The sequence below is a fragment of the Centropristis striata genome, chromosome 9 (assembly GCF_030273125.1).
Source record: "Centropristis striata isolate RG_2023a ecotype Rhode Island chromosome 9, C.striata_1.0, whole genome shotgun sequence".
NCBI lineage: Eukaryota > Metazoa > Chordata > Actinopteri > Perciformes > Serranidae > Centropristis > Centropristis striata.
The window spans coordinates 35353498-35380741 of record NC_081525.1 but is presented as its reverse complement, the minus strand read 5'-3'; the positions used below and the strand labels follow the sequence as shown (position 1 = coordinate 35380741).

Sequence of the window (27244 nt, the reverse complement as noted above, 5' to 3'; positions counted from 1 at the left end):
GTATGCTACCACTGTGGAGTTGTCTGACTTTAGCAGAACATGTTTCCCCCTGAGGAATGGAAGAAAGTGTTTCAGAGCTAAAAACACTGCCATCAACTCCAGATAATTTATGTGAGCATGAGCCAGCTCCACCGACCAAATGCCGTTCACTGCTCTGCCCCCGAAGGTCGCTCCCCATCCCTTTAAGGAAGCGTCCGTCGTCATGACAACCCTCTCCGCTACTGCCCCCAGGCGCACACCCTGAGAAAAAATAGCCGGGTCCCGCCACTGACGGAGAGCCGCCATACACTCCGGTGATACCGTCACCAAACGACGGAGATGGCGGCGGGGGCATAGTTTTAATGATGCCACCCATCTCTGTACATCCCTCATCATAAGGAGCCCGAGCCTCACCACTGATATAACTGACGCCATCAGACCCAAGAGTCGTAGACAGAGTCTGAACGGCACCGCGGCTTTCAGTTGGAAGCGCGCCAGGCACTGTCTGAATGACGTTATTCTCTCCTCCGAGAGACTGACACAATATCTGAGGGAGTTTAAACTCAGACCCAGGTAGACAGTGCATTGAGTGGGCTGTAATCGGCTCTTGGACCAATTTATTCTGAAACCCAAGCCCGTGAGGTGGGACGTTAACTTCTCCGCATCCTTGATTGCCTGTTCTTGTGAATGAGAGCATATCAGGTAATCGTCTATGTACGAAAATACTCTGATGCCGCTGCTCCTTAACGGAGATAGCGCTGCTTCCACGCACTTGCTGAACACCCGAGGGGCCAGTGACAGACCAAAAGGGATAGTTTGATACTCGTAGGCTTTGCCTTGGTAAGCAAACCTGAGAAACTTCCTGTGTGCGGGGAGAATATCGACGTGAAAATATGCGTCTGCCAGGTCGATCGTTATAAACCAATCGCCCGGGCGAATCGATTGACAAAGCACCTTGTGTGTCAACATTCTGAACGTGTATTTCCTTAAATGTGTGTTTAATACACGAAGATCTAAGATAGGACGGAGAGCAGGTCCCCCTTTCTTTGGAATGAGAAAGTAGCGGGAGTAAAACCCTTGCTGACTCTCCTCGTTCGGGACCATTCTGATCGCTCTCTTGTGTAAAAGAGAGTTGATCTCGTCCTGCAGCACCTGCGCTGCTTCTCCATCCGCTACTGAATCTAACACACCGTTGAACCTCGGTGGTTTCATAGCGAATTGCAGTCTGTACCCTCGCGAAACAGTCGCCAGGACCCAGGGGTGAACTGCGCATGCGCGCCAGCGTTCTACCTGCGCAGCCAGAGGCCCCCTGAAGCACTGCACTGTCTCTCCTACCGTGGGTAGAGAGAGACAACCCTCCGGAGGGGCGTGAGCGCCCTCTGGAGGGAGGGAAGAGGAATGACCCTGTTCCCTTATACTGTTTGTTTTTATCATTTTTTGTTTTGTGTACTTTGCCCTCAGCTGTGAGCTTGGATGCAAACGTACAGACTTTATTTCTTTCAATATGGGGATGTGAACTACTGTTTGAGAACAGTGAACATCTTGTGCTTGGTGACACATTAACAACCCCTCTGTCTCCTCGCTCACCTCTAGAGGAGGGACCCCTTGGCTTTCGGCTGGAACGGGAGCCTCCGCACTGAACATTGAGGGGGTAAAACTCACATCCTCTCCTCTCCGCCTTTTCGCAGGTGGAGGAGGGGGTGACGGGCCGGCTTGAAACGTTAGGATGGCCGTTTCTTCCTCCCCTCCACGGGGTTGGAAGGACGGCGCTTCGCCGCCGCAGCCGCGAACGACTGTTTTCCCCAGGGTCTGTTATTACCGGCTCTCTCTCTCGGCGGCTGATCGTTGCGGCTAGCCCCGGGCTTATGGGTTGGCTTGCTGTCGTGCTGCCTTCCTCTCGCTGCGGCGGCCGCTGCAGCGAAGCCTGTACGGGCTGGGGGGCGCGGTGTCTGCTTACGAGGCAGACACAAGTCGAAAGCCTCCCCTTCCTGTTTTCTGAGAGTGCTGGTTTCTCTCATTTTCTCGAGGGCTGGGCCGAAAAGACCCTTGGTGGGGTCGTATGTCGCGTCCATCACTTCGGCTTTCTGGGCATCCCCTAAGCCTGACAGGTTGAGCCACAAAGCCCTCTCCCCTGAGACCGCCAGCCCCATGACGCGGCCGCAGCCCTGCACCGCTCCACGGGAGGAACGTAACAGTAAATCATTCACCACGCAAATCTCGTCCCAGAGTACTGGATTTGGAACTCCAGAATCTAGTTGTTGGCCCATTTCCTCTAATATCTCAGCCTGGTAAGCTGACAACAGCGTGACAGCGTTCAGAGAACAGACAGACTGAGCTGCGTATTTATACATTCTCTGATAAATGGCAGCGGTCGTTCGCTCTACTTTACCGGGCAGTGAGACGTTAGAGGCCGCAGAAACGGACCGTCGATTCGGGTGGAGGTGGTACGCCACTGAAGGCTCCACGGCGGGGGGTTCAGCCAGCCCCAGGTCAGCCATGCCATGCACCTCTAGTTTAGAGTGGCCCTGTGTGGCAAGTTTGCTTTTATAAGGGCTAGACCAAAAACGGCTCATTTCCTTCATGCATGCTGGGACTGCTGGAAGGAGCTGTTTAGCCGGAGGCTGGGCTGGAGGAAGCCTTTTACCATCGTATAGGTCCCTCACCGTCCCCTCCGTGCCCTGGGCCGCTGGCCATGGGATGTTTAGCTTGGCAGCGGCGCGCTTGCAAACCTCATACAAGTTGTTATCGACCGGTGAGGCCGCATCAGCACTGCTGGGGGGTCTGGATTCTAGAGTGGGGAAGGTGGAATCCTCCTCCCCTTCCTCCATATCATCCATATCGAGGATGTCAGAACTGGCATCGCCGTCTGCATCGTCGCTCCCCGCTAAGAGACCTTCGAACAGCGGAGGCATGTCCAGTGGCTCTAGCTCGTCCATCGCGTCGGCCCAGCTCGTCGAGACTGGCCGCTGATGGGCAGTGGGGTTTGCTCTTGCCTCGGTGGTTTTAGCCAGGCATGGGTCCTGGCTGTTAATGTTAGCCACCGCAACCCTCAGTCTCCTCTCTAGTATTTTTTCAGTCATGGTGGCGCAGTGAGCGCAGACCTGCGGGTCAGCTAGTGAAGCCTGGGCGTGTTTAGCGCCCATGCACACTATACATAGCGGGTGTGGATCCCTGCCCGAAATGATGGCTCCGCATGACGCAGGGCAAGGCCGGGACGCACCCCCCGCTTCCTTGGGCTCGGACCCTTTGGCGGGGGTCGCGGGCACAGACATGATGACTAGAGAAGTAGAAAGAAGCTAGGCTGTTAACCTAGATATCTTGCAAGAAAAAACAAGACTCGTCGTAACACGTTAGTCTTGTAACAGAGCACCGGCTATAGCTAGTGTAACCTTACTACAATCCGTGCCCTGTGGAGGATAGCCCGCCGTTACGCGATGGCTATGCGTCGGGAGTCTGGTTAGCCACCAGCTAATGTTTAGCTAACCCGACCGGGCTCGCCTGAAGCTATCGCCCTAAATAATCGCTTGCTGCTCGGTAAACAAATACCAAGTCGCTCGCGAGAATAGCTCGCCACAACGCGGTCGCTATTCCAATAAAGCTTAAACTCACTTTATTTCAATGACGAAAATTTTCAGCACAGTCCAGAGTCGTAATCGGAACCGCGCTAGGCGACGTAGCTCCTTGACGGGACGTCTGATAGCAGTTAAGCAAGTCCGACTCGTCCGGATGCGCTGAAGGAGCTTAAATGTAGATTATTCCGCATGGGAAGAAAGCGAGAATGACCTGGTCAGTGCAGTCGACCCTTATAATAAAGGAGGGCGGGGCCCTCCCCACGGGTCGACCTGTCTGTCAAAGACAGACGTGGTGTCATTGGAGCTTCCGTAGTTGGTCACGCATTAAGCGATTCCCATAGTGAAACACCGAACGAAGTTAGAAAAAGAACTCTTTCCAAATGTTAAAGTTAATAGCCTAACATCAGCATCTTGATGTTTAAAAATTTTGTCTGTTTCTCATTCACTGTGATCAATTACCTTCACTCAAGTCTCAGGAGCTATTTTTATTCCTTCTGAAATTGAATAAGAGAAAGCGATTGCCTCATGTCCCATTATCCTTAGTTGGAATGATGATCTTTAATTGCGGCACATTAAAGGAAAAATATTTTTAAAATAATAACAGCATGGCTTGAGATTTGAGAAAGAGTAATACATCAAATACTATTTTTAAAGTGGAATTTTTTTTTTAGAGGTTACTGCTATGATGTTTCCGCACTGCATTTACCAGAGATAACATGGCAATAAAAAAAATGTAAACAGCATTGTGGCACATTTATATGCATATATTATACTCTGTCAAGGCTATCACATACTTCCTGACTCATCAACATGTGGCCAGAACTAGTCTGATGAGTTGTGCAGGGGAAGGCCTCCTGGACGAGGTGAATATGTGTTTTGCCCCCTACACAAGATGATCACGGTTTCTTACACCATGGCCCTCAACAGATATCCAACATGCTCAACAGTCATGGTGGGATGGGCTTTGCTTCTTTGTTTGGTGCGGTGGGCAGTTTTCGTCTGCCACCTATTCTTGTGTGTGTGTGTGTGTGTGTGTATGAGCAGCCTGCACCTATCCAAAATGCTCCCCTTCCCTCCTACATAAAACCCTTTCTGCTATCCCTGTGTACATGCGTAGGCTGTGTGGTGGGTTGTCATGACGACAGGCCTCCCTGCTGCCAGCCTACCTGGGATTGGCTTTGTGCCTCCTCTGATTGGTGCTCAGCAGCCCCCGGGCCTGCACCGCTGCTCTCAAACGACACTTTGATGGAGTTTTATTGCCGATTCTTCCGTCTCTAAATCGCTCCTGCTGTCATCTTTATTTTGATTTATGTATTCCCTGATCTATTTATGCATGTGAACGAGGGGAGGGGAGAAGAGGTGGGAGAGGAGGAGGGGGGTGGCAAGAGGAAGACAGTGACAGCTACAATGCTCGCTACTATACCCGGGGGAACGCCTGCGGTACATTTGCCTTTTAAAGGCTTCGGCAACAGACAAGCACGGCGCAGCAGCAAAGCGCTACAAAGCCTCATCTGTGGCTCCCGAGCCCCCCACCCCGTCCCAGCCCCCCTTCTGAGTCAATAGGCACTGTATGCATGTTCTGTATGCTCAGACAAAAAAGGTATTCTTTCAACTGCGCCCTGGCGCTGTGAAGAGGGTTAAACGGTGCTGCTCACCGTTATGGGAATTACAAAAACCAAAGGCAAGGAAAAAGACACGCCGGGTGTTATTGCTGCTTCAGAATCCTTCGCAAACAAGAGCGATCAGACCAGAGCAGGGATTTTGCACACAATTTGCCAGGCTTTCATCTGCCTTCGCCTGTCTCTGTAACCAGCAGAGGCAAGCCTCTGGAAGGTTCTGGGAGAACAGGTACAGAGGAACAAACCAACCTCCTCAGGAAGGAAGGCGGGCTTCAAAGACTCCACTCTCACAAAGAGAGGATCTCTCGCTGAGATGCAGACCCCGTGGCGTCCCCCCTCTTTATAACTACTATCAAACAGATCAGTTGAGGTCGAATCAGGCACTTTGGAAGTGTCTCAGACTTCTGGCACTGTAGCGGTATTTAAGCAGTAAAGGGAGATCAATGGCCGAGGGTAAACGAGATTGATTTAGGTATGAGTCAATAAAGGACGTTGCCTCAGTGTGCAGTGTGGTGGTAGAGTTGAGGAATAGTGGAACAATGGCTGATGTCTTCATTTTATCACAGTTGTGTCCGTCAAGCTCATGCTTTGTTTTTCTGTACATCTTAATTTCACAATATTTATTTCTTAATCATTTCTAAAAAATAAAAAAAATCAATGTTTTTACAGAAGAACTAATTAAATTTGGGATACAAATAGGTTCAAAAAAGAGACTGTGAGAGTTCTCAGACTGATTTAAATGTATTAGTTGTGAATTAAAAAGCTTTTTATCCACAGGAGTTTTCTTGAAATAAATGCTACATTTAAATTGAACTGTGAACTGTGCATATAATATGAAGCCAAAACTCACAAATGTGAGTTAGCCTGGAAACCTTAATAAGAGGATTTCTCAGCAGTTTGAAAAACAGAAGTGCTCATCATCCAATCGCTGAAAATACAGAAATCTCCAAAATGACCAAAGAAACTAAATCACAGCATAGATTCTTCTATGTTGTTCCAAAGGTCTTGATATATTGATGTTATATTCTGGAGGGTTTTTTTGATAATTTTTTATCCATTCTCGATATTAATAAAATTGCATTATTCAGCACAAAATGTGTGTAACAAATGATATCAACCCAAAAATTGCTGCAACAAATTATGGGACATAGTTGACCATGGGAATGGAATCCAGATTGCATAATATGTAGGTTTCAATGATTAATTAATTAGATATTTTTGACCATAACAACTTGACACACAGTGCTGAGCTGTATGTGAAATCTTCAGGTTCACAGCTTTCAGATGATGTTCACCACTTCTATGTGGCATTTATTGTTGACCTGCTATCTCCAAAAAAAGGATCTTTAACACTAACTGGTTAAACAAGAAGGCCTTATGAAAAAAAACAACACAAAATGTGCATACAGCAGTTACAGTGGTTGCCTGCCATCCCCTGTGGTTGCCTGTATCTTGACAGCCCGACTAGCCTGTAGACAAAATATGCATTTTTTTGCACGTTGATTTTATCTGATCTGCTGTGCAGAGACCAAAAGCTGCAGTAGTTTAGCATCTAATAGGAATTTATTGATTGGAAGTGTACCAACTGAACACTGTCTCTATTTTACCTATAATTATTCTCAAAGCCTAGATTTCTTTCCAGGAAACTTCCTATGAAAGACCAGTAAAATAAAAGTGGGCTAATTTCCATGTGTATGTGACCACATGATGTGAAATTAAGTGTTAAAAAAAGGCTATATATTCCCATAAATCCATTTCTGGCAGCGAGATATGGCAGCAATATTGCAGCTCAATTCCACAGTTTAACATTGTGACTACTGTTACAAGAATGTATTCAATAATGAAAAACACTAAGTGATACATGTATGGCCTGGAGATATGCTTCATATTTCAAAGCGCTGCACTCATCAGGCTTTGGTACGTAACAGCTTCTCCTTTTGTATTTGTGTGTATTTGCGTGCCTGTGTGCATGTCAGTGCTTCTGTTTGCACCTGTGGTATTGTGCTTGGAGGAACTGGAACTCATCCTTGATCCTGTCACAGGAGTCAGAGGTTGTGAATTTCAGCTGCTGCGATGAAGCCTGCCAAAGAGAAAAACACAAGAGAAGCATAAGTTAAAAAGAAAAAAAAAGAGTCAAAAGAGAAAGTGCAAGAAAGATGAGAAAGGGAGCAGAGTGAGAGAAATAATTAAAAACATGAACATGAAACCAAGCAGTTTTCAATTTGACGCAGTCCAACGGGTAAAACATTACTAAGAAATTGGTTGCCAAGTATGTTTCCACACACAAGGGGCCAATCCCATTGTTTCTGCCAGATTTTTAAAACCGTGCGAATCCACTCTTCTGTTATATATCTCAATCACTGTGAAATTATGTGCCTGCACATGAGCCTTACCCACACACAGACACAATTAGCCATAAATGGATGTCGACACACCCCTATTTAACCTGCTTTAGACATAACCCAGACTCTTTCTGTCCTTGCTCTGGCTCTGGCACCATCTTTACTGTGCAGAAGCAACCTTAAGAGTCATTGCCCACAGCCGTTACAACCACAAGCATATGTTTTGAGCCATAACAGTCTAATGATTGATGACACATGAGTGAGTCAAAGTTATAATCCAACGTGTGTTATTATTCCAACATTTCTCGTTGTTATTCCAACAATCAATTCAAGTGACAATACATAAACCTTGCGTCTCCTGCTGAAGTCAGTCTTGCTGGTATAAATAATGATGATAACACATATTTATAAATATTATTATAGGGAACTTGGCAGAGACTATGTTCGGTCCTTTGAGGTGTTGAAAAGATTTAGCTCTAAATAAAAAATCTCATAAATTCACACATTTACGTCATTCTTCTCTTTGCCACTTTGCTTCACTACAGTCAACTGTTCACTTATATATGTGCTTGTGCACATGTTGTAGCACATTAGTGGACTGGTGTAAGTTATATGGATCTATCTTCTATCACAATGCATATGAATTTGCAGTAAATAAATAAACGAAATAAGAAAGTTTGTGACTAATCCAATGAATCAAATACCTGACAAGTTAAGGCCGTACCACATTAATGCAGCTACAACAAATCAAAGATATATTGAAGGAGACAGTGCACACAATGCACACATTATGGTTTTCTTTCAAACTGATAGTAATTGGATAAGCAGATGTGTCATCACATCAAAACAAAGAAGTGCATTTGCTTATATAAAGTCAAATGGAGTTTTTGATGCGACTGAGGGTTGAGTGACAGTGGGGGCACCGGGTCCACTCATTTCTCCAATTTGCAGAATCTACCATGTAAATAGCAATGCGCCAGGTGCAAGCACACCTGGCTTTTAGAGGGAATGGAAGATGACACTGATTGGTTTAATTCATGTTGCACCCAAAATACACCTATGATTAATCAAGAGGCTAAATACAACCCCCGCCCTACTTTGTTTATGTGCCGTCTAACAAGTAAAAGTGGAGTTGGACAAGCCCTAAATGTGTGGACTTTAGACCAGGTACTATAGATTGTTTAAATAGGGCTTCTGGTGTGTCGCAGAAATGGGGATACAACACACAGCCAGGCCACACTAGTTAGGTAAAAAAGAAAAAGATGGAAGATTGCAGAACAAACATAACTACAATGTGTGTAATGGTAAAAACTGAAAAAAATGGGTTGATAAGGAGATTGAACAATTAATGGGTTAATGTATAAGCCAGTGATGAAAATATTAATCTGCATTCTATTCTGAAATTGTTTTAGTCATTTATTAGGGTTGTCACAAACTCAATTCTAAATGGAAAATCGATTGAAATTATCTTTTTTTTTTTTTAATTTGCTTAAATTGTTTTAAGCAGAATAAGCAATTTAAATACATTATTTGACCATATGGCCTCAGTTAGACCCCAAAAAAATATATAGCACACTAAATACCATGTAGTCCAAGAATGGCATAGCCGTCAGTAATAACAAAAACATTTTTTTTAAATAAAAAACAATCGATTTGTGACCTTAAAATTAAAAATCGTATCGCACCTTGGATATTTAATTTTGGTTTTTAAGCAATAGTTCTAAACATTTGCTGTATCCAGCCTCTCCATTGAAAGGATTTGCTGCTTCTCTCTGTTCTATATTGTTGTAAACTGAATATTTCTGCTCTCAGCTGTTGGTCGGCCAAAACAACACAGCTGAAGACATTGCTTTTGTTGCTCGGAAATCGTGGTGAGCACTTTTCAGAATTCCCTGATATTTTATTGATAATTCTCAATTAATTAAGAAAACAATTTCGCCATTAATTCATAATGAAAATAATCATTATTAGATTATTTGTGTGGTCTCTTGTAGCATTAGCCTAGTGAGGGCGGTTCACTCTATAATTTGGCCTGGCATATTATGAATGTTTACTAAAAGGCATTCTGAATTAAACTGTGCACCAAATGACACTCATGCCATGTCAAAAAGACTTTATTTGAGCCTCACACAGCAAGCTACATCATGGCTCTTTCACCTAGCCTGGATGTTGCTATTAGCCCTTATTGTAATTCTGTCCACACTACATTCCCCAGGCAGCGGTGGATGGCCTGGTTGTGTGTTAGAGCACAGCAAGCATCAAACCCAAATAGGGACAAAATCTCATTATTTCTCAGCAGGCTGCATAATGGGTCAGGTGGGGAAAGAAAAAAAAAATCGACATTTTCCCACTACGATTGAGCAGGCATAAAAAACCATCAGAAATCTGATTGCAGCACTTACGGGAAGCTAGCCCGCCGCTGTTAGGAATGACCTGTCGCTTTGTAACCTGCTCCCCACGGCATTTCGCTCAGCTTCATTTTTAACTACAAATAGGCTGCTTCGCATTCACAGAACCATGGCCAGAGAATATGCTAAGCAACAGGATTGCTTCAGGTTGTAGGAATGAACCTGCTTGCTTCAAAGGCTGAATTATATTTTGCTTTGTGGCTCAGTAGGCAGTGCTTGGCTCTAACATGGTTAAGGGATGGGGGTAAATTCTACTAAAGCCTCCCGGGGTAAACACATATACTAGCGGTATTATATCAGCTCAGACATTAAATTAAATATTTTAGATTATGTTTAAGGTTGGAAGAGGAAGACAGACAGTTAGGGGGTCATTCAAAAAAAAAAAAAAAGTCAGGGATGAGCACAGTGACCTCAGCCATTACACTTTCAAATGTCATGAGAAGTGCTGACATTATCATGCTGCCGCCACACACAAAACCCCCCAAAACCACACAAACCAAGCCGCTGCCCGGAGACAGAGGCTCCAACTGTAAAGCAAAATAACCTTTTCCATTATCTCTCTGGCCCGTATGGCATGGACCAAACTCAGCAAACAACAGCTCGGATATATGGGTCTGTGCCACACAGAGCCTGTGTCAACACAAGGCACTTAGCTACAGGCAGCAATGTAACTCACGCTGCAATAACTGTTCCCTGCACCGGTATGGTCTCTAAACACTGTGTGTATTTGTGTGTTTGTGTGTGTGTCTGCCTACAGGTTACCCCCTGTGCCTGAGGGCAAAGTTGTTGCCCTAGATCCGATTTCCTCCCTGTGTATCGCAGTATGCAAACGTTTAAAATACCAAAGTTCCTCTCAGTCAACAGCCCTGGGTAGGGCATCCTGTTCCACAGGGAATACAAATGGAGACAGACAGAAAAAGACAAGGGAGAAGAAAGCAAGAAAAGAGCAGCAATTTAAAAAAAAATTAAACTTCAGTCTGGACCACAGTGGTGGACCGACAGACATTACCATCGCTAGAGATTTAAAAAAAAAAATTCAGTCAGAAGAATTAACATGAGTTCCTGTGTGTTTTCAGGGGATCTTATTGCTGACATCATGACAAGCTCCTGAACAACAAGGCTTTGTTACAGGTTCTTATGATTTCTGCAGGCATCATTTTAGTTGGCGACAGCCCTTTATATCCTGGAGAGGAGTTCTAGAAACCATTTAGAGCCCAACAATAAGTTTTACAACTGGCTACCAGGCCATCAGCTTTTATTTGTCTCAGGTGACAGAATGTTCACTAAATTATTGATTATATATAACTGGAGTTTGTATATGTAAGCATCTATAGTTAAACATATGTTATATAGTGAAATGGTTACAGGGCCTGTTTTGATGTGGGTGTAATGGTTGCAACCAGAGTAGAGAAAGTAGTTGGCAGTGGTCAACATCTGGTTGCCTGAGGTATCAAGATAACTGTCACACTTCACCTTCAACATGAAACGTTTCACAGATTTCTAACATAGATCAGAACTCTACAGCTGATGTGTTTACTGACGCCAGATCAAATGTGGCCCATATTTGGCTGGCAAAAATTTGAAAGCATGGCTGGAGGCGATGTTAATGTAAATGCTAGCTCAAGACTGCTAACAGAACAGAAAGGACACGATTAAAACCAACCAGATCAAACACAGAACCCCTACACGGCCAGAAGGGGGCGACTCAACTGGTTGCAAAAATAAGTTTTATTGTATAGGAGTCCATGAGAAAGTGACCCATCTTCTCACTTGTTTTATTATCTAAAGAAGCATTTTCCTAATGAGTTCATGGCCTCAATAACTAGTCGAGTCTTCTTCAATACAGCATGATGTTCTTTTGTAGATATGTCCCTATTTAGAGTAAACGGATAATAAAGCAGGGTATGATTTAGGTCATAGCTGCCTTGTGATTGACAAATTGCTTCCATGGTGCACTGTGGTTTTGTGTTAAAACTTCTGGATCCAAAAAACCGGGATGGCGATGGCCAAATTGCCACACCTGAAGCTTCAAAACTGTAGTCCACAAACCAGTGGGTGATGTTATGGTGGCTACATAGCCTTCTTTTTTTTTTTAACACGAATAGACCAATAATCTTGCTTAGTATAACACATGCCACTGCTGGTGTTAGTGTATTAGAACAAGTATTACAAAAGTTATTTAAAACTATTCTTTTTGATAATGATGTATATTACTCAGTACAGCCTAGCACTCTCAATCAAGGTCATCACAAAGCAGCCTAAATCCTGGATAAAACATCCAGTAAAGTGCATGAGTTTGAAGGCTATTTCTCACAGTGCTGCTGCCTGATACTTACACAACCAGACTTTGCAGGCTTCTCCTGGCTCTGTGCAATATACACAGCTAACAATGTTTATTATCCCGCTCTCTGTCAGTGACCAAAACAAGGTGCTCTATGGGGGCCTGAGAGCCCACAACAGATGGATGCCCATAATGTTAATGAAATACTGCCGTAATATTGTGACACATGCCATCTGCTGTGACAAAAAAAGGTGCCTACACGCTGTGTGAGTGAAAATGTGTTTGTGCAAGAGAGAGGCTAGGCTAACGTGAGCGAGTGTGTGTTTGTGTGTGTGTGTGTGTGTGTGTGTGTGTGTGTGTGTGTGTGTGTGTGTGGTGTGTGCATTCTTTTGTTTGTGTTACAGAGGAATAGCCTAGACAGTGTGAATGTGACAGAGAAAGATATGTGTTTGTTAGAGCAAAACACAGAACCTTAACATTGAATAGGTGTGTGTGTGTGTATCTGTGTGTGGGGTGTGATAAGCTTCTATGTATGATGCTTGGCTGCCGGAGGAACAAATATTCACTGCCATGAATCATACACAAGGATACAACAGCCCACACACACTTTCCCTCACATGCAAAATTTGCATAGCACACACACCACACACACATACACACAGCACCTAAATGTAGGACAATCTCTAATTTGATTCTGCCCTGCTCCTTTGAGACGTAATTAAAGCATTAAAAAGCTTTGTGCGCTGGTGAGGCAATTGAGACAGTCTTCAGCGAATAAATGGGATTCATCGTTTCAGGAAATTGCTGCCCCACCCCCATCCGACACCCACCCACCAACCCAGAACCCACTCTTCATAACCCCCTCCACTCACACACATACACACACACACACCCTTCCTGGCCTCATCATCTGGTCCAATCCATGTGAAATCTACTGTGAAACATAATGTCTATTTTAAATAAGAATCAGGCTAAGGCTGTTTCTGCTCCATAGATCAGTTGACAAAAGCGATGGGAAGGGATGGAGATTAGGGGGGGCTTCACACACACACACACACACAGACCACACTACAGTGATTAGACACACCAACAATACATGAATATAGTACATATATCCAGTAGAGCATTTGGACACACAAGCAGAGCACATGCACGCTTACAATACACACAGACAATAACAGCAGGATACATTGGAAAACATCCTCCTCAGTATAAATCCTGCCTGAGGGTAGCAGCAGTGTGGGGATTGTATTTCCTGGAGCACTGCCTGACTGTTTACATCTCAGTTGGAGTGTGTTTGCGTGTGGTATTTGTGTGTGTGTGTGTTTGTGTTGGGGGCAGGGATGGAGCCGTGGCATTGTAATCACTCACTAATGACTGGATGTTATCTCACTCCCACTTTTAAATGAATGCAGAAGATCTACACTGACGAGCAGTTGGCCTATTTCTCAACGCCAGGCTGTCTGTTTGCTCCATAGCAACAGTCCCATGGATGCCATTTGAGCCATCCACCTCCTCTGTCCATCTCAGACACAGACACATTATTATTCAAAAGCAATGACTGAGAAGAAGGGAAAGTATTTCTGTTGAAAGCAAAATAATCATTAGCCTTTTTGAGTTTGGCGGGGAGATTAGGAATTATAGGGGTAAATTAAAGCCTCAACGTGAGTGGAGTATGTGTGGTTTAGGAAAATGCCTTTGTGAAAAGTGCTGAGAGGAGATACAGAAAGTGGTGTTTAGACGGGATCCATTATTGCAATGCATTTTGAGTAATTCAACACAACTCTGCAATCCAAAGATATTCCCATTTTCTGGGTCCATTTCCTCTAAAATAAGTGTTTTCATGTAGCATTCCCCAACTGAAAGGGAAAATTTTGTTTGGCTCTGTGTATTGGTCAAGGTTTCTTTTATCCGATAATTGGTGGGGTTTTTTTACCAGGAAAGTCTGCTGAAGTCTGACACATCTAAATTATCTGGTCATCTCTGGTCATAAAGATTTTTCCAAAGAAAATAATTCCATATTTACTGCTGCAAAAAAATGTAAGAAGTCAAATTAATTGGCTGTGGTTGTTTGTTTTCAAAGATTTTTTTAAATTTCTATTTCACATTATCTCCGAAAAGGCCTACAGATGAAAGAAATTATTTGATTTCTAGAAGGTTACATGCCTTTCTGTTATGAGAAAGGCTGCCACCGCAGTTTCATAATTAACCGAAATATTTTTACACTTCTCATAGGGTGGGTTCCAGCAGTCTGCCAGGCAGTGCTTTGTTGGTTGGCTTGGAAAGGCCATGGAAAGGTGGCTCCTGGCTCCGGCTGTTAGCTTGCATGGACCTTGTTGCTTCCTGGGGACTAGGTGGCTGCTTGTTGCGCCATCTCTACCTGCATGGAGGGACAGAGCCCCCCTGCTATGGCACATCTGTCAACTGGCGTGGACAGTCCTCAGTGTGTAAAGACTAGGTGATGGCGATGTTGGCACCCTATCAAGGCTATCTTAAAACACAGACCTCTTGTTTCAATGCTATGTGGGTGGGACTTTCTTTTCTTATTATGCAGGTGAGTTTATTGACGGGGCTTATTTTATTTGGATTATAATAGAAGCAAAAGCAGGCTACTTTTTAATATAAATTATTATTAATGGCATTGATGATGTCATTCTTTATATAGCCCGCCTGTCAACTGTTTTAAAACTGAATGAAAAAAAAATTGACAGGAATTTTTCCTATGTGAATGGGGCATTGAAATTTGGAATTTTGGCACATGGACCAGCACCAATTTTTCGACAAACACCCCAGTATTAGTGAATACAGACGTTGGGTATGTGTTTAACATGTGGGCAAACCTCTCAGTAAAAATCCATCATGACATGAATCACCGAGCCAGACGTTTAGGGCTTAAGCCTTTTGCTAATACACCAGCACCAAACAAGATCACATCCTCCATCTAAGAATAGCTCCAACCAAACAATTCCATCTAAATATCCCAGATTAGTGTTTGGACTAAAGCGTATGTGCCCAGTGATCTGAGAGCGGGACAGGGCTAACTGGCCCGCTTCCAAGCTCTCCCCGGCCAACTCTGTCTGGGCCAAGTGCGCCTTGCTATGTTAGCTGCTCAGTCTGTGTTTGTGTTTATTGTGTGTGTGTGTGTGTGTGTGTGTGTGTGTGTGTGAGAGAGAGGAGGCTGAGGAATAGGATTGTGTCTTCAGCCGCTCTGGACAGGGGCTTTAGAGCGCAGGGAGAGCCTAATCCTGTTTGGGCCAGGAATTTGATTTTGATTATTATCTCTCACGAACCAAGCCAAGGCTTACCCTCATTTCTGCAGCGTTATCCACACACACACACACACACACACACACACACACACACACACACACACACACACACACACACACACACACACACACACACACACACACACACACACACACACACACACACACACACACACACACACACACACACACACACACACACACACACACACACACACACACACACACACACACCTCCCCCTTGCAGCCCAACAGATTTGACCTCGTTAAGACGCTTTAAAGGGGATTATTCTACTTTTATCACTTCGAGTGAAGTGCCCTTGCAAACATAGGCTTGGCATGGCTCGGCCTCCCTCCCCACTCTGCAACTGTCTTGACCCCCTGTGCAAGGCCAGCCAAGCGCACAGAACAAACACACACAAACATGACTCTTAAAGACACACTGCCATGCAAGCACAGTTTCAAAAAAATGCAGGAGGCTTTACCCACAAACAAACTCACATGCAGGCATGTACACAAACAGCAGAAACAAGGTGGAAGCAGGCATACCATAACACAACACGCACACACACACACGCACGCACACACACACATACACAGGAAAATAGTGCAGAGATTGCAAAGCCAAGGGAAATGGGCAATTTGTCAAGAGTGGGGAAAGTGGTGAGGCCGACAGGGCTGTGGGTTTGGAGACCATGGCTGAGATTAAAGCCAGCCTCACAGAAGGGGGGCTTTAAGATTACACCCAGAACGGTTGTGCAGATGATTGATGCCTGCTTGTAAAAACCAAGGTTATTACTTACAACAGCCAGCAAAAGGAGGGAAGACATGGAGGGAGGAAAGGAAGATTAGTCCCAAAGTTCGCAACAAATAAGTGGACAATGAAAGCGGAAAGCTGGAGTGCCGGCATGCAGCTGACACCAGGGAACTTCTGTTTCATCTGCTCAACTGAGGCACCGGCAGTAAAGTTCCACTGTGTGCACATGTTAAAAGTTTTAAAAGGTAGAGCTATTTTTTCCCCTTGACTGCAATCCAAGCCATTTAATTTTGAGTATGAGTCCCAATCTAATTCCTAAATTAAGCTATGTTATTATAACATTTCAGCAGGTTTGAGGCCACGTTCACATGGACAACAGTATATTTTCAATAAAAAACATACTTCCATTAATGATTTTGCATAATTTTTCACCTAAACCTATGCAGCAAAATATGACCAGTGGCTGTTTCAACACGCGGTTAACGTTGTCAAACGGAACTATTTGGTTAAGTCCAGGCACAACTTGGTTCAGGTTACTTAAAAATGAACAGAGTTTGGGTTAAAACAACTACTTCCATACATAACTGTCAATGGGAGATGAACATTAGTTTCCTGGGTGAAAGCTTCACGCTTGTTTGGCCATCAACTGCCCCTCCCGCCTGCCCTATAGGGGAGCTAGGGGCTTTCATCCAATACAATACTTTTCGTAGGAATACCAACAAATCATTCATGAGAATAGCCTGCAATAAAACACAGACTTCACATTCATTTCATTTCAATGACACCAGTGGAGTGACAGTGTGCTTACTGTGTAAAGGCTTTAGTGTGCTTCAAACATAGCACTTGTTACATTGTTAAACAGAGTCTGAACACCCTTCTCCCTCCACCTTTCCTACGTTGGAAATCCTGCAAATGCGTTTGATACTTTTTGTAACTTTCAGAGAGCAACAAAACATGAGCACAGAGGCTAAGAAAGATTTTAGCCTCTTTCTCAAATTCTTTTTACATTTTTGTCACTTATTGTATATACAAATGCATGCAACACTATAAATTCCTTCAAGAACAGAAAACCCCAAAGTGTGTGCAGTTATCCTCAGATTGTAACGATTATCACATCTCGCTCCTCTCTATGACAGCAGGCTTTTCTCCCCTCCTACAAGTGTGGCCATCTGCAACAATTATAAAGACAAAAGTTCTGCAAAAACTCAATGCCATTTCATCAAGCAGCCCACTGCATTGACCAAGATACTTTGTGACATGAACAGCATAATTCTAACACTTCTTGCTCACTCTCTACAAAGTGATTGATGGTAACATTCCAGTGTCTAATAACCCTTCAAACTAATCAATCTATTACTAAATATAGAGTTCCTGAATACTGTTTGTGTTCTCACTGGTACCTTTAGCAACATGTTCAAACAAATGCAGCCCCTAGAGCTTTTTTAAAGTTCTATTTTCAGTTTCATTAGCTTGAGTGGAAGCTGTCAGGGTGTCCTGTTGCAAATATCGAGCATGCTTAATAAGGATGGGACTGGTTGCACTCAGGACTAGCGGGGCACCGACCTCACAGCAGGGTGGTGACAACACCTGCCAACATGTATGCGGAGTACAACGCAACAGAACCAGTCCTGTCTCATAGTGGATGTGGGCCCTCACATCTCACCCCAACCGAACGAGGGAGGTTTTCATTGTCTTGCTGTGACCTCATGGCGTCTGAATGAGATCTTGGTGGAGATGAGGTGGCGTATTGTTCCATTCCCGGCCTTACTGCTCTCAGGCACACAAACGGAGCAGCTAATTCTCTTGTCTGAACTGGTGCAGTGCCTTGCATTTTGGCAGGTCTCGGGGCCCTGGCCGGGGCGGGCCAATCCAGCAGACCCCCGCCGAGCTGCTTTGTTCCAGCCCATCGCACCGTTCTGCTCTGAGGAAGGGCCGCCCCACCCACCACCACCACTACTACCCTCCCTCCTTCCCACCTCCCACACACTCCTCGTAGGGAGCCACTGCTGAATACTGATGCAGCCACTCCACCCCCCCATCTTCCCTCCCACACACGCAAAAAACACACACACACCACCCGATGAGCCATCGACTGCGTACGTGAACGTGCACTTAAACACACACAAGCACAAACTCATTAACATTCTACTTTTTTCTCTTCACAAAAGTCATCCTCCAGTCGTGCAGGATGAGCGCACACAAGTCTGCACGCACTCAAATAGTGCACATGGACATTCGTCTATAAATGCCACAGAAATACACAGATATTTGCATCAGTAGCTCCTACAGACTTGAGCAAAATCAAAAACATGGTACAACTTAGTTGACATCTGTTTTTGTTTATATTCACGTTTGCTGCAGGACTTTATGGAAGGGAAAGTGGTCCACGCAGACAAAGAAGTACAGAAACAACTTCCAATACCTATTTTCATATTTTTCAGAATCGACAAAGTTCTTTGATATTTTACATAGTATGTTATATTTCATGGCAGCAATAAACCACCCAATAAGCTGCTATTCATTCCCTTGGTCTTGCCTGTACCCTATGAACATGCATCTGCTTACGTATGTGGTCTTTTAATCTGTAAATGTAATGCTTTGAGACGATTTTTAAAAAAATCAGTCCAGATTCTTCTTCAGTTATTTCTGTCCAACACGATAAATAACCACAAGGGGAAAGTTGTGTAACTGATTGGCCCAGCAGGGACTGCATCATTCATAAAGTAGAAGCATGTTTTCTGTCGCCTTGATTCAGTATTTCCATCAAGCCAGAGGCTGCTCTGGTGTACGCTGTGAACTCCAAAGGCATGGTGTAGAAAGTGTGTGTGTTGCTTTGACTGTATCCACACTAATGTGAACACACCTAAAGCTGTTTAATATGGAGCACCAAACACAGACATTTTCAATAAATGCTCTCCAAAGAGAATATATTTGAAAATGCTGACATACGACTGTCAAATAAATGATCTCTGAGTCAATATAATCCAAATCTCTGGATCCTAACTGGCTGACACACTCACTTAATCAAGCTTGCTTTGTAAACAACTAACTACATTTCTGAAATAGTAGACAGCAACTGTACAGGAATTGTGTAAAGCTTTTCCAGCACCTTACAGCTGTGGTAAAATATATATTTACAAACAAAAGATACTGATTTAACTCATGTCACGTCTTCATCATGTTGAATTAGATTCTACAGAAGGTTTACAAGTTAAAGTAACACACAAAAAAGCTTCAAGCTTCAAAATGTGTCTGCTTTTTGTCAGTAGACTTGGCATTGGGACGTCGCAATGCTAGAAATTCTTGATACTGAATTGGATACAGCCGTAAAAAACAAAAACAAAACAATAATTCTGGGAGACTGTTACCCATTGTTTATCTTGTTGTGCCAAACATCCATCACTGAAATGGGTGGAAACACACATTAACATTTTATTTGACAGATTCTCTGGAAATTTTGTTCCAATTTGTGTACAATGTGGATAACTTGGAAACATGACTAGTGATGAACTGTGACAAGAGTCTTATGTTTGGAGTCAAAGAGGTTGAAGGTGCACAAACATATTTATCTCGGGACTTTTGTTGCAACTCTCTTTCTCCCACTTTTCCTAGTATTTGTCCAACTCAAGCTTTCTTATAAAAGGCATAAAACGCATACATACTAGGCTGCACAGGCTTCTGTATAATGGGGGTATAAGTCAGAGTGTTTGAATGTGTATTCAAATGTATCTACTCTGCCTACTTGAGTCCAAGGCAGTGTGTGTGTGTGTGTGTGTGTGTGTGTGTGTGTGTGTGTGTGTGTGTGTGTGTGTGTTCAAGAAAAGAAGGGCTGCACTAGTCTACACCCTTCCCTTTCAAGAAACCCCAAAGCATTTTGACAATCATCCACTGTGGCCCTTCACAAAAATCAACATCACCTGTGACCCATGGCCTCAACTCGGCCACTCAAAAGCAGGGCCTCCTGCAGGGTGGGGGTGTTTGGGGGCGCTGCGGGGCTCTGTTTGTCATGCTAATCAGCTGGCCTAACCTTAACGACCCAGACATCTGCTGGCCTGCGTGTGTCAAGCCCCACATTCAATTTGTTCCCCAGATACAAAAAGCAGATAAGACCCTTGAGGCTGGTAAGAATGTGTGTGTGTGTGTGTGTGTGTGTGTGTGTGTGTGTGTGTGTGTGTGTGTGTCTGTGTGTCTATCCTTGCTGTTGATGGGTGAAAGGGAAAAATCCTTTTATTTCTATGCATGTACTAGAGCAATAATTGCCAGCAGAGAAGAGAGCTAAAGTGTCTGTTCGTGTGTTCGATGCCATGCCTGTGTGTGTATGTGTGTGCACACTTCAATGTCCAATACCCCCCACTAACAAACGCACACAGCCGGGCTTGTTGCTCACACACACAGAGCCACGAACACGTGCTTGTGTGTGTGTGTGTGTGTGTGTGTGTGTGTGTGTGCAGCAGAGCGACGGCGAAGGGGTGGGGGGTGGTGAGGGGGGCGGGGGGGAGTTTGTTTAATGGGCGAGACAGGGGACCATGGGGATTAAGCTCCCCCCAGCTGGAGGCTTTAGAGGAAAGGCTGGGGGCTGTCCTGTTAATTCAAGTGGGTTTAATAATGCCTGTGCACCCTCTGCCCCTGACCCTCCCACCACTACATCAGATCTGGGAGGAAACGCATGATAAAGGGAGACAAGCAGGAGGAGGAGGGAGTGTGTCTGTGTGTGTATGTGTGTGTGTGTGTGTGTGTGAGTCTGTGTGTGTATGTGTGTACAACCTGTGGCCATCTCTACAGTGGAGCATGGGCTCAGGGGACTCGAGAGATTTCGCCTCCATATTACTTGCGCTACTCTCGGGCTTTGGCAGCAAGCCTTTCTGTTGCTCCACTTTCACGCCACAGCCAGCTTTGTTGAAGCTGCATTAGGATTAATCAACACCCAAACAATATGGCAAATGCTATCAACTGGGTCAGGCACTGTGCCACTATCAAATGAGGCCTTTTCCTATTAAACCAATGAACTGTGCCCGTAACCTGTGACAGTGGATTAAAATGCACCCATTGTCTAATAAAGAAACATGAATCCCACTTAAACCTTGGTCTTCTTACTGTCTCAATGGGAGAACTATCTGAAATAAACAAACTCATTGCTTATATTTCGTTTTTCCTATATGATAAAAAAAAATATTGTAATTTTGGCTGTATTTACAATTTGTTAAAAAATAACCAAAAAAGAAAGGCCTTCCACTACGCATGACTATAACGTTTAAGCACACAATTGGTTTGGGCTGGGTTTAAAGAAAATAATTTGATTTTCGAATGATCTTTTCATATGAGCCTTTTCTCATAGATGGAAGAAGCTTTAACCCAGTTAGTCTCACGTGGCCAGCCTTTGGTTCTCTGCTCAACGCGATCTGAATATCTGAGAGACGAGCGAACCTCAGTTGAATTAAAACATGCTGCTCCACTGAAGGCACCGCCAAGCCTAAAGGCAGATGTCTGGTTGTATTTTGGTTTTAAAAACTATGAAGACAGAGAAGAGCTGGGCGAAAGTAAAGCCATGTGCAAAACTCACGTGAAATATTGTGGAAATACCAAAAATCTCGAACTCTTTAACGATACATCACCCAGATATGCAACTGTTAGTGTAAACATGTTCAATAAAAGCATAAAAAGGAAAAAAAGCATATAAAGCAAAAGGTTTCTTGTATAACTCTCAGCAATTAAGAATCTCCATCATATCTAAGCAACATAACTTAAATATCCCCAACTCACTCAATATTTAATCAACTTGGAATTGTGAATCATAATTAAGCACAACATGAACCCATATAACAAAAAAATGTCAAACTAGAAGATTGCGGTGAACTCTTAACAAGCAAAAAACAAACACCCAGATGGGGAAGATATGGCCTGACTTAATGTTAGACAGGGAAATCTTTCTTTTGTTTCTAATAATGGATTTTCTAAAAGCCAAAAGGACAGTTCATGCTTTGCATTAATAAAAATAAAGTGCCTAAAGTGTCCAGGCAAAGGCAACATCTTCTATGATTCACACAGGAAACATTATTTTAATGCAGTGCGACTACACATCACCGCCATTGCCAATACAGCTTCCTCTGCAAGTCCTCTGCTGCTTTAAATTAGATACATCATACATGAGAGGATGCTTGATTGTGCATATCCATAGTGGAAATGTAACGCTTTTCTTCACATCATATAGAACTCTAACGCTAATGTTACCACAGAGAGAACAAAGGAAAATATAAGGAGAGCAGATTCGGTGCTGACTGAGTCAGTTTGAGAGATCCATCATCTGTCATAATGTCTCTCATCCTCCAGCTCCTTATCTTTGACACTCATATCTATATGAGTGTCACACATTCTCCCCATCCTCGGGCCCCTGTGACGACGACAGCAGCAGCAGCAGCAGCAGCTGAGGAGGAAGAGGATTTGAAGAGGGGGATATGTGTGTGTGCTGTATATTTAGGTTTAAAGCCGCAGTAGAGGGTGGGGGGGTCAGTACACAGGTGTATTTGTAGAAGGTAGGAAGTGGCTTGTTGTTGCAGGTTAAGACTAAAGCAGCTGCAGAGCGAGTGAAGAGACATCCTAAATTCCCAGACCCAATTTTTAATCCTGTGTGTTGGGTCTTAATACTCCAATCAAGCAGCATAAGGGCACTCAATTGGATTAGAAAATAGCCTCCTATCAGACAGGCAGGCAGGCAGCAGTGGAGTGGCCCAGCTGCTCTCACCTTGGAGAAGGTGACTTGAGTTCTCACCCCATCAGGAGGTGACTGCTTCACCACCTCACCCAGAGAAGGGCGGGAAGTGAAAACAGCGTTCTAATGTGACATCTTGTCACAGTAATGCCATGATATTCACTGCAAGTAAGCATTTCCTGAATGTATTTATGAATTGGCATCCCTGCTTTTAATGTCAAACTGATCGACAGTCTGAAAAGTTACCATGTATGCTGCGTTCACACTACCAATGACATGTTACAAGCCAAATGTCAATGAAAACCAGTGAAAAAGCTACAACCTAACGCCAGACACTTGACAGAACGTGCTAAAAATCAAAGCTAAGCTAGGCTCAACTTTTGTCAGCGCTCCAATGATGCAGTCAGTCAACAACCAATCACGTTTTTGTTTCACCAGCTATTTCAGGATTAATGTAACCAGGTAGTCCTATGTAACATACATTTTAAATGACATAAATAACATTAGCTGTGGTACGGTGTTATTGAGTTAAGTTAGCTGACACTATGCTATCTTTCTGTGGATTACGATGCACACAGGGATGCAGTGGGGATCGCAGCATGTATCATCCATGACAACGTAACTATGTCAACAAGCACTCGAGAAAAAAACTTCAACAGCGACTTGGTAACAATGTAGCTGGCGATCTTGCCCGTTTTGTAATTCTGCGGCTGAAGTGTGAACACAGTATTGTGTGAGCAACAGATTTCACTGTTGCAACTTCTTGCTCATTAATGTGGGTGTGTCAATTAGCAAGTAGCTTGCTTTTTAGAAAGCATAATTAGGATGGGTAGTTACTACTGTTTTATGTCTGATACTGCAACCACCTATTACCAACCAAATACCTTCTTTTCTGCCTTAAAAACTAGGCTGTTAAAAATACATGCACTTTGCTTAATCTAGCCATCTAAAAAATATCATACTGAAACTATGAAATAAATATTCTACTCTACTAAAAGAAGAAATACATAACCCTCAACATGACTAAGTTGCAGGTAACAACTTGTAGAAAATAGAAAATGAAAAGAACCTGACTTTGCGTCACACCACATTCAGTGGGTAAATAATCAAATCAAAACGTTGTGGCCACAGTGACATGGACCAAAAGACGTAACTAGTACATAAGAAAATCAGTCTACAGTGAAAAGGATTTTTCATTTGCAGTTGAAATTGTTTTTAAAAAGCCAACAAATATCCTTTAGATCATCAGTTTTAGAACACTTAAGGTGAACTCAGTAGGAGCTTATACAGGATTTCACTCATCTGACAAGCCAGTCCAGAGGTTCCCAGATCCTCACATCCCGCTCCCTCTAACATCAGCAGCAGCACCACAATCAGGCTGCCACACAGACTGACTGCCAAAGGGCAAACCCATTCATGTCACAAAAGACATTCAGGTTCTAGCTTCAGCAAACAACTCTTCCGCTGTGAGCAGTAAAAAGAACTAGTGGTGGCGACAAGACGTTGCCAGGGAGAAGCAGAGGGCACAGTCCCTGGCAATATAACAGCCTTCTTTCTGGTGTGTTTACCTGGGCTCAAATGACTTTTTGTTAGATTTGATCTTGCAAGGGCAAGATGAAATGGCAGCCAAAACCAGGAGGTGGAAATACGGGTATGCCACCATATTTGGCTTTCAGGCAGGTTTCTGGTGGCACTGTAAGAAGCTAATTTAGCTGGCTTTTATTCTCAGTTGGAGTCAGGGTTCAGCCAGGGGTGCAATGGTTTAACAAGCTGTTTTGGGGTTACAGTTTCAGTTTGGTTTGTTTTGCACATTAGGGAGAAGAAGAACACAACGGTTTCTGATGATTTGTTAACATATCAAAATATGTTTAACTTCCTTACTTTGACTGTTAGGGTTGGGCAATACAGCTAAAGTCTTGTGTCCTGATACAGGTGTTTCATATTTTGATAACAATAGATACCATGATATTACCATGATATAGCATGTATTCTGGAATTAAAGGAATAAATAGTCAATATGAAATAACCAAATGGTACAGCCTACAGCACCTCTGTGGTTTTTTCTATCACATGCAAAATCACTTGTATCACTTGTCACTATGTAAATAATGTTGTACCTCAGCTTTTCAACATCACGATACAAACAATGTGGAAAAATATGTATACAACATATCAGTTTGACAATATATATTGTCCAGTCGTACATTCAGTATAGCTGCATTCTTTTTAGGCTTTTTTAATAGCAAAGATACAATTTTCATTTGAAACATTAATAATACCGACTGCAGGAGAAAGAGTTTGTTGTTTCTTTCCTATCAAGTCTGACTCACTCCAGCCAGGGATATGTTTGGATGATGCTGGCATAGATGCCCCATCATGTTAGATGTATTACTCTTAGCATACTTGACATGTAAAGCAATGCTTACAGACGGTCTCTGTTTATTGGTGACCTTTGCTTCCTCCTTATAGTCCAGACTGAATCCAAAATGTTCCCATACAAGTGACTGGAAAGATACTGGTGCCCCAACTTTTGTTTGCTTGTGGAACCCAAAAATTGCACCTCACATGTGCAAACCAGGCCGAGGTTTGTGTAGTGAATGATTGGGTTTTGCGTCCCTAAGATACGATTTTTACCGTTTTAGTTTTGCATCTCTAGTCCCAACTAGAAACACCAACTCTTTAATATGGCCCCTTGGTAGAAAGAATCACTGCTCCAAGGCAGCACTGACACAACCAGATATTTCTACAATGACAAGTTATTTCAATTCTGCCAGTCACTTAACATAAATGTTTGACCAATGGGCTGAGAGCCCTCATCACTGATGAATACATGCCCTGGACTGAGTTGCTGTTACCATGGAAACTTGAGATTTAGGGGAACAGAGATGTGCGCTTTTTACAGTCATAAAAACACCCACCTGCACATAATAGTGTACAGTGAATTCTTAATGTTTCAGAAACCACACAATGGCAGTGACGACACCATATTTAATTTGTCCCCTCTGAGCAGTGTTTTAACAGGACCACAGCCAGAACCATAAAAATAAATATCTGGTGATGGCATTTTGGAGGATGCAGCCAATTGAAAATACACTGACACAAGGGTGTTAAAAAACACATGGCTGTGAAAGATGACAGCATTCATTAGAGTTGTTTGATTTGGAGGATGTCATCATCTGGAAAAAGTTTAACAGATTTTCTCTCCCCATTGTGTCTCTATAATGCCTAACCACACAGAACTAAACACTGCAGTTAAACCAATGTTACTACTGTCCAAAAATGTTTAATTTAATATGCAATATTCTGGCAAAAACAAGTTGCATGCATAATGTCCATACCTAACTAACCTGCCGGGGTAAATCAGTTACTGTAGAGCAAGTAAATTCTGAACAAATGTCAAATTAAAAACCACTTACTGAGTGTCTTGATTGTGGAAACATCATGTCAATTCCTTGTTTGTTGCTTTCCTTCCCAAACACGATCAACTGAGTGCCTTGTGTTTATATTTTCCCTTGCGTTGGTCCTTTGTCCACAGCTAGCCCTGCCTTACACAGGAGCTGTCCAGCGTTAGCAGGATGACTAGCTCACGGCAGCTAGCGACCCCCTCAACAAAAATTAAGCCGATAGAAGTGATGCACTTTGTCGTCGTTTGGGAGGTAAAAGACTCGGTGTCTTGTCTGGGTGATGCAAGACCATTAAGCTGTACCTGTCCCGACCCCGTATTTACTGTGTCTGTGAACAGGAACCCCCAACACCAGTCCTCACTGGCTAAAGCTAGCTAATTCTTCAAAAGCTGTCAGTCAAAATGATCCATCGCAGTTGCGAGCCTTCCGCCTTGAACGCACGAGCGGCAGCGACGCGAGCTCGTGTAAATTAAAACGCTCACAGATAGTGTTTGGATTTAGCTCGCGACCACGGAGGGTAATGGTGTCTTCCTTCGCCTTGTTGTGGTCCTTTAAAAGATCGGTCGCTCCAGCCAGCTGCGACTACACTGATGAAAAAGTAAGAGAGGTGGGGGGGAGAAAAAAAACGGTGTAATTCTCAGAAATAACAAAATGTCTGCGGGTTCGTTTAAGTTGAATCCCGTTTCGTCCACCAACGGCTACAAATAAATCGCGCGGGGGGGAAAACAGGAAATCTGTGCTGCCGCTCGGACGGCAAATCAACTTGTGATTTATAAAAAAAAGCTCAAGGCTGGAGTTAAAACTCTGAACGTTTATCCGAGGAGTCTTGAAGAAACAGAGCGGATTTGTCAAGAGGTGGTGAAGCTAGAAAGTCAGTCCATTCCTGGAGCTGGTGGTGGTGGTGGGG

The 27244-nt window shown here is 43.6% G+C and overlaps 1 protein-coding gene across 2 annotated transcripts in view; it reads right to left on the bottom strand.

Annotated features, from left to right (window-relative positions):
• The window catches only part of tle5 (TLE family member 5, transcriptional modulator), a 45961-nt gene extending 18717 nt beyond the window's left edge, over window positions 1–27244 (bottom strand). For both annotated transcript variants that reach the window (XM_059340769.1, XM_059340770.1), the window contains exons 1-2: window positions 26350–27244; window positions 7162–7250 (exon numbers count right to left, since the gene is read on the bottom strand). In XM_059340769.1, the coding sequence (XP_059196752.1) occupies window positions 7162–7250; window positions 26350–26376 (116 nt within the window). In that variant the 5' untranslated portion in view covers window positions 26377–27244. The remainder of the gene's footprint in view (window positions 1–7161; window positions 7251–26349) is intronic.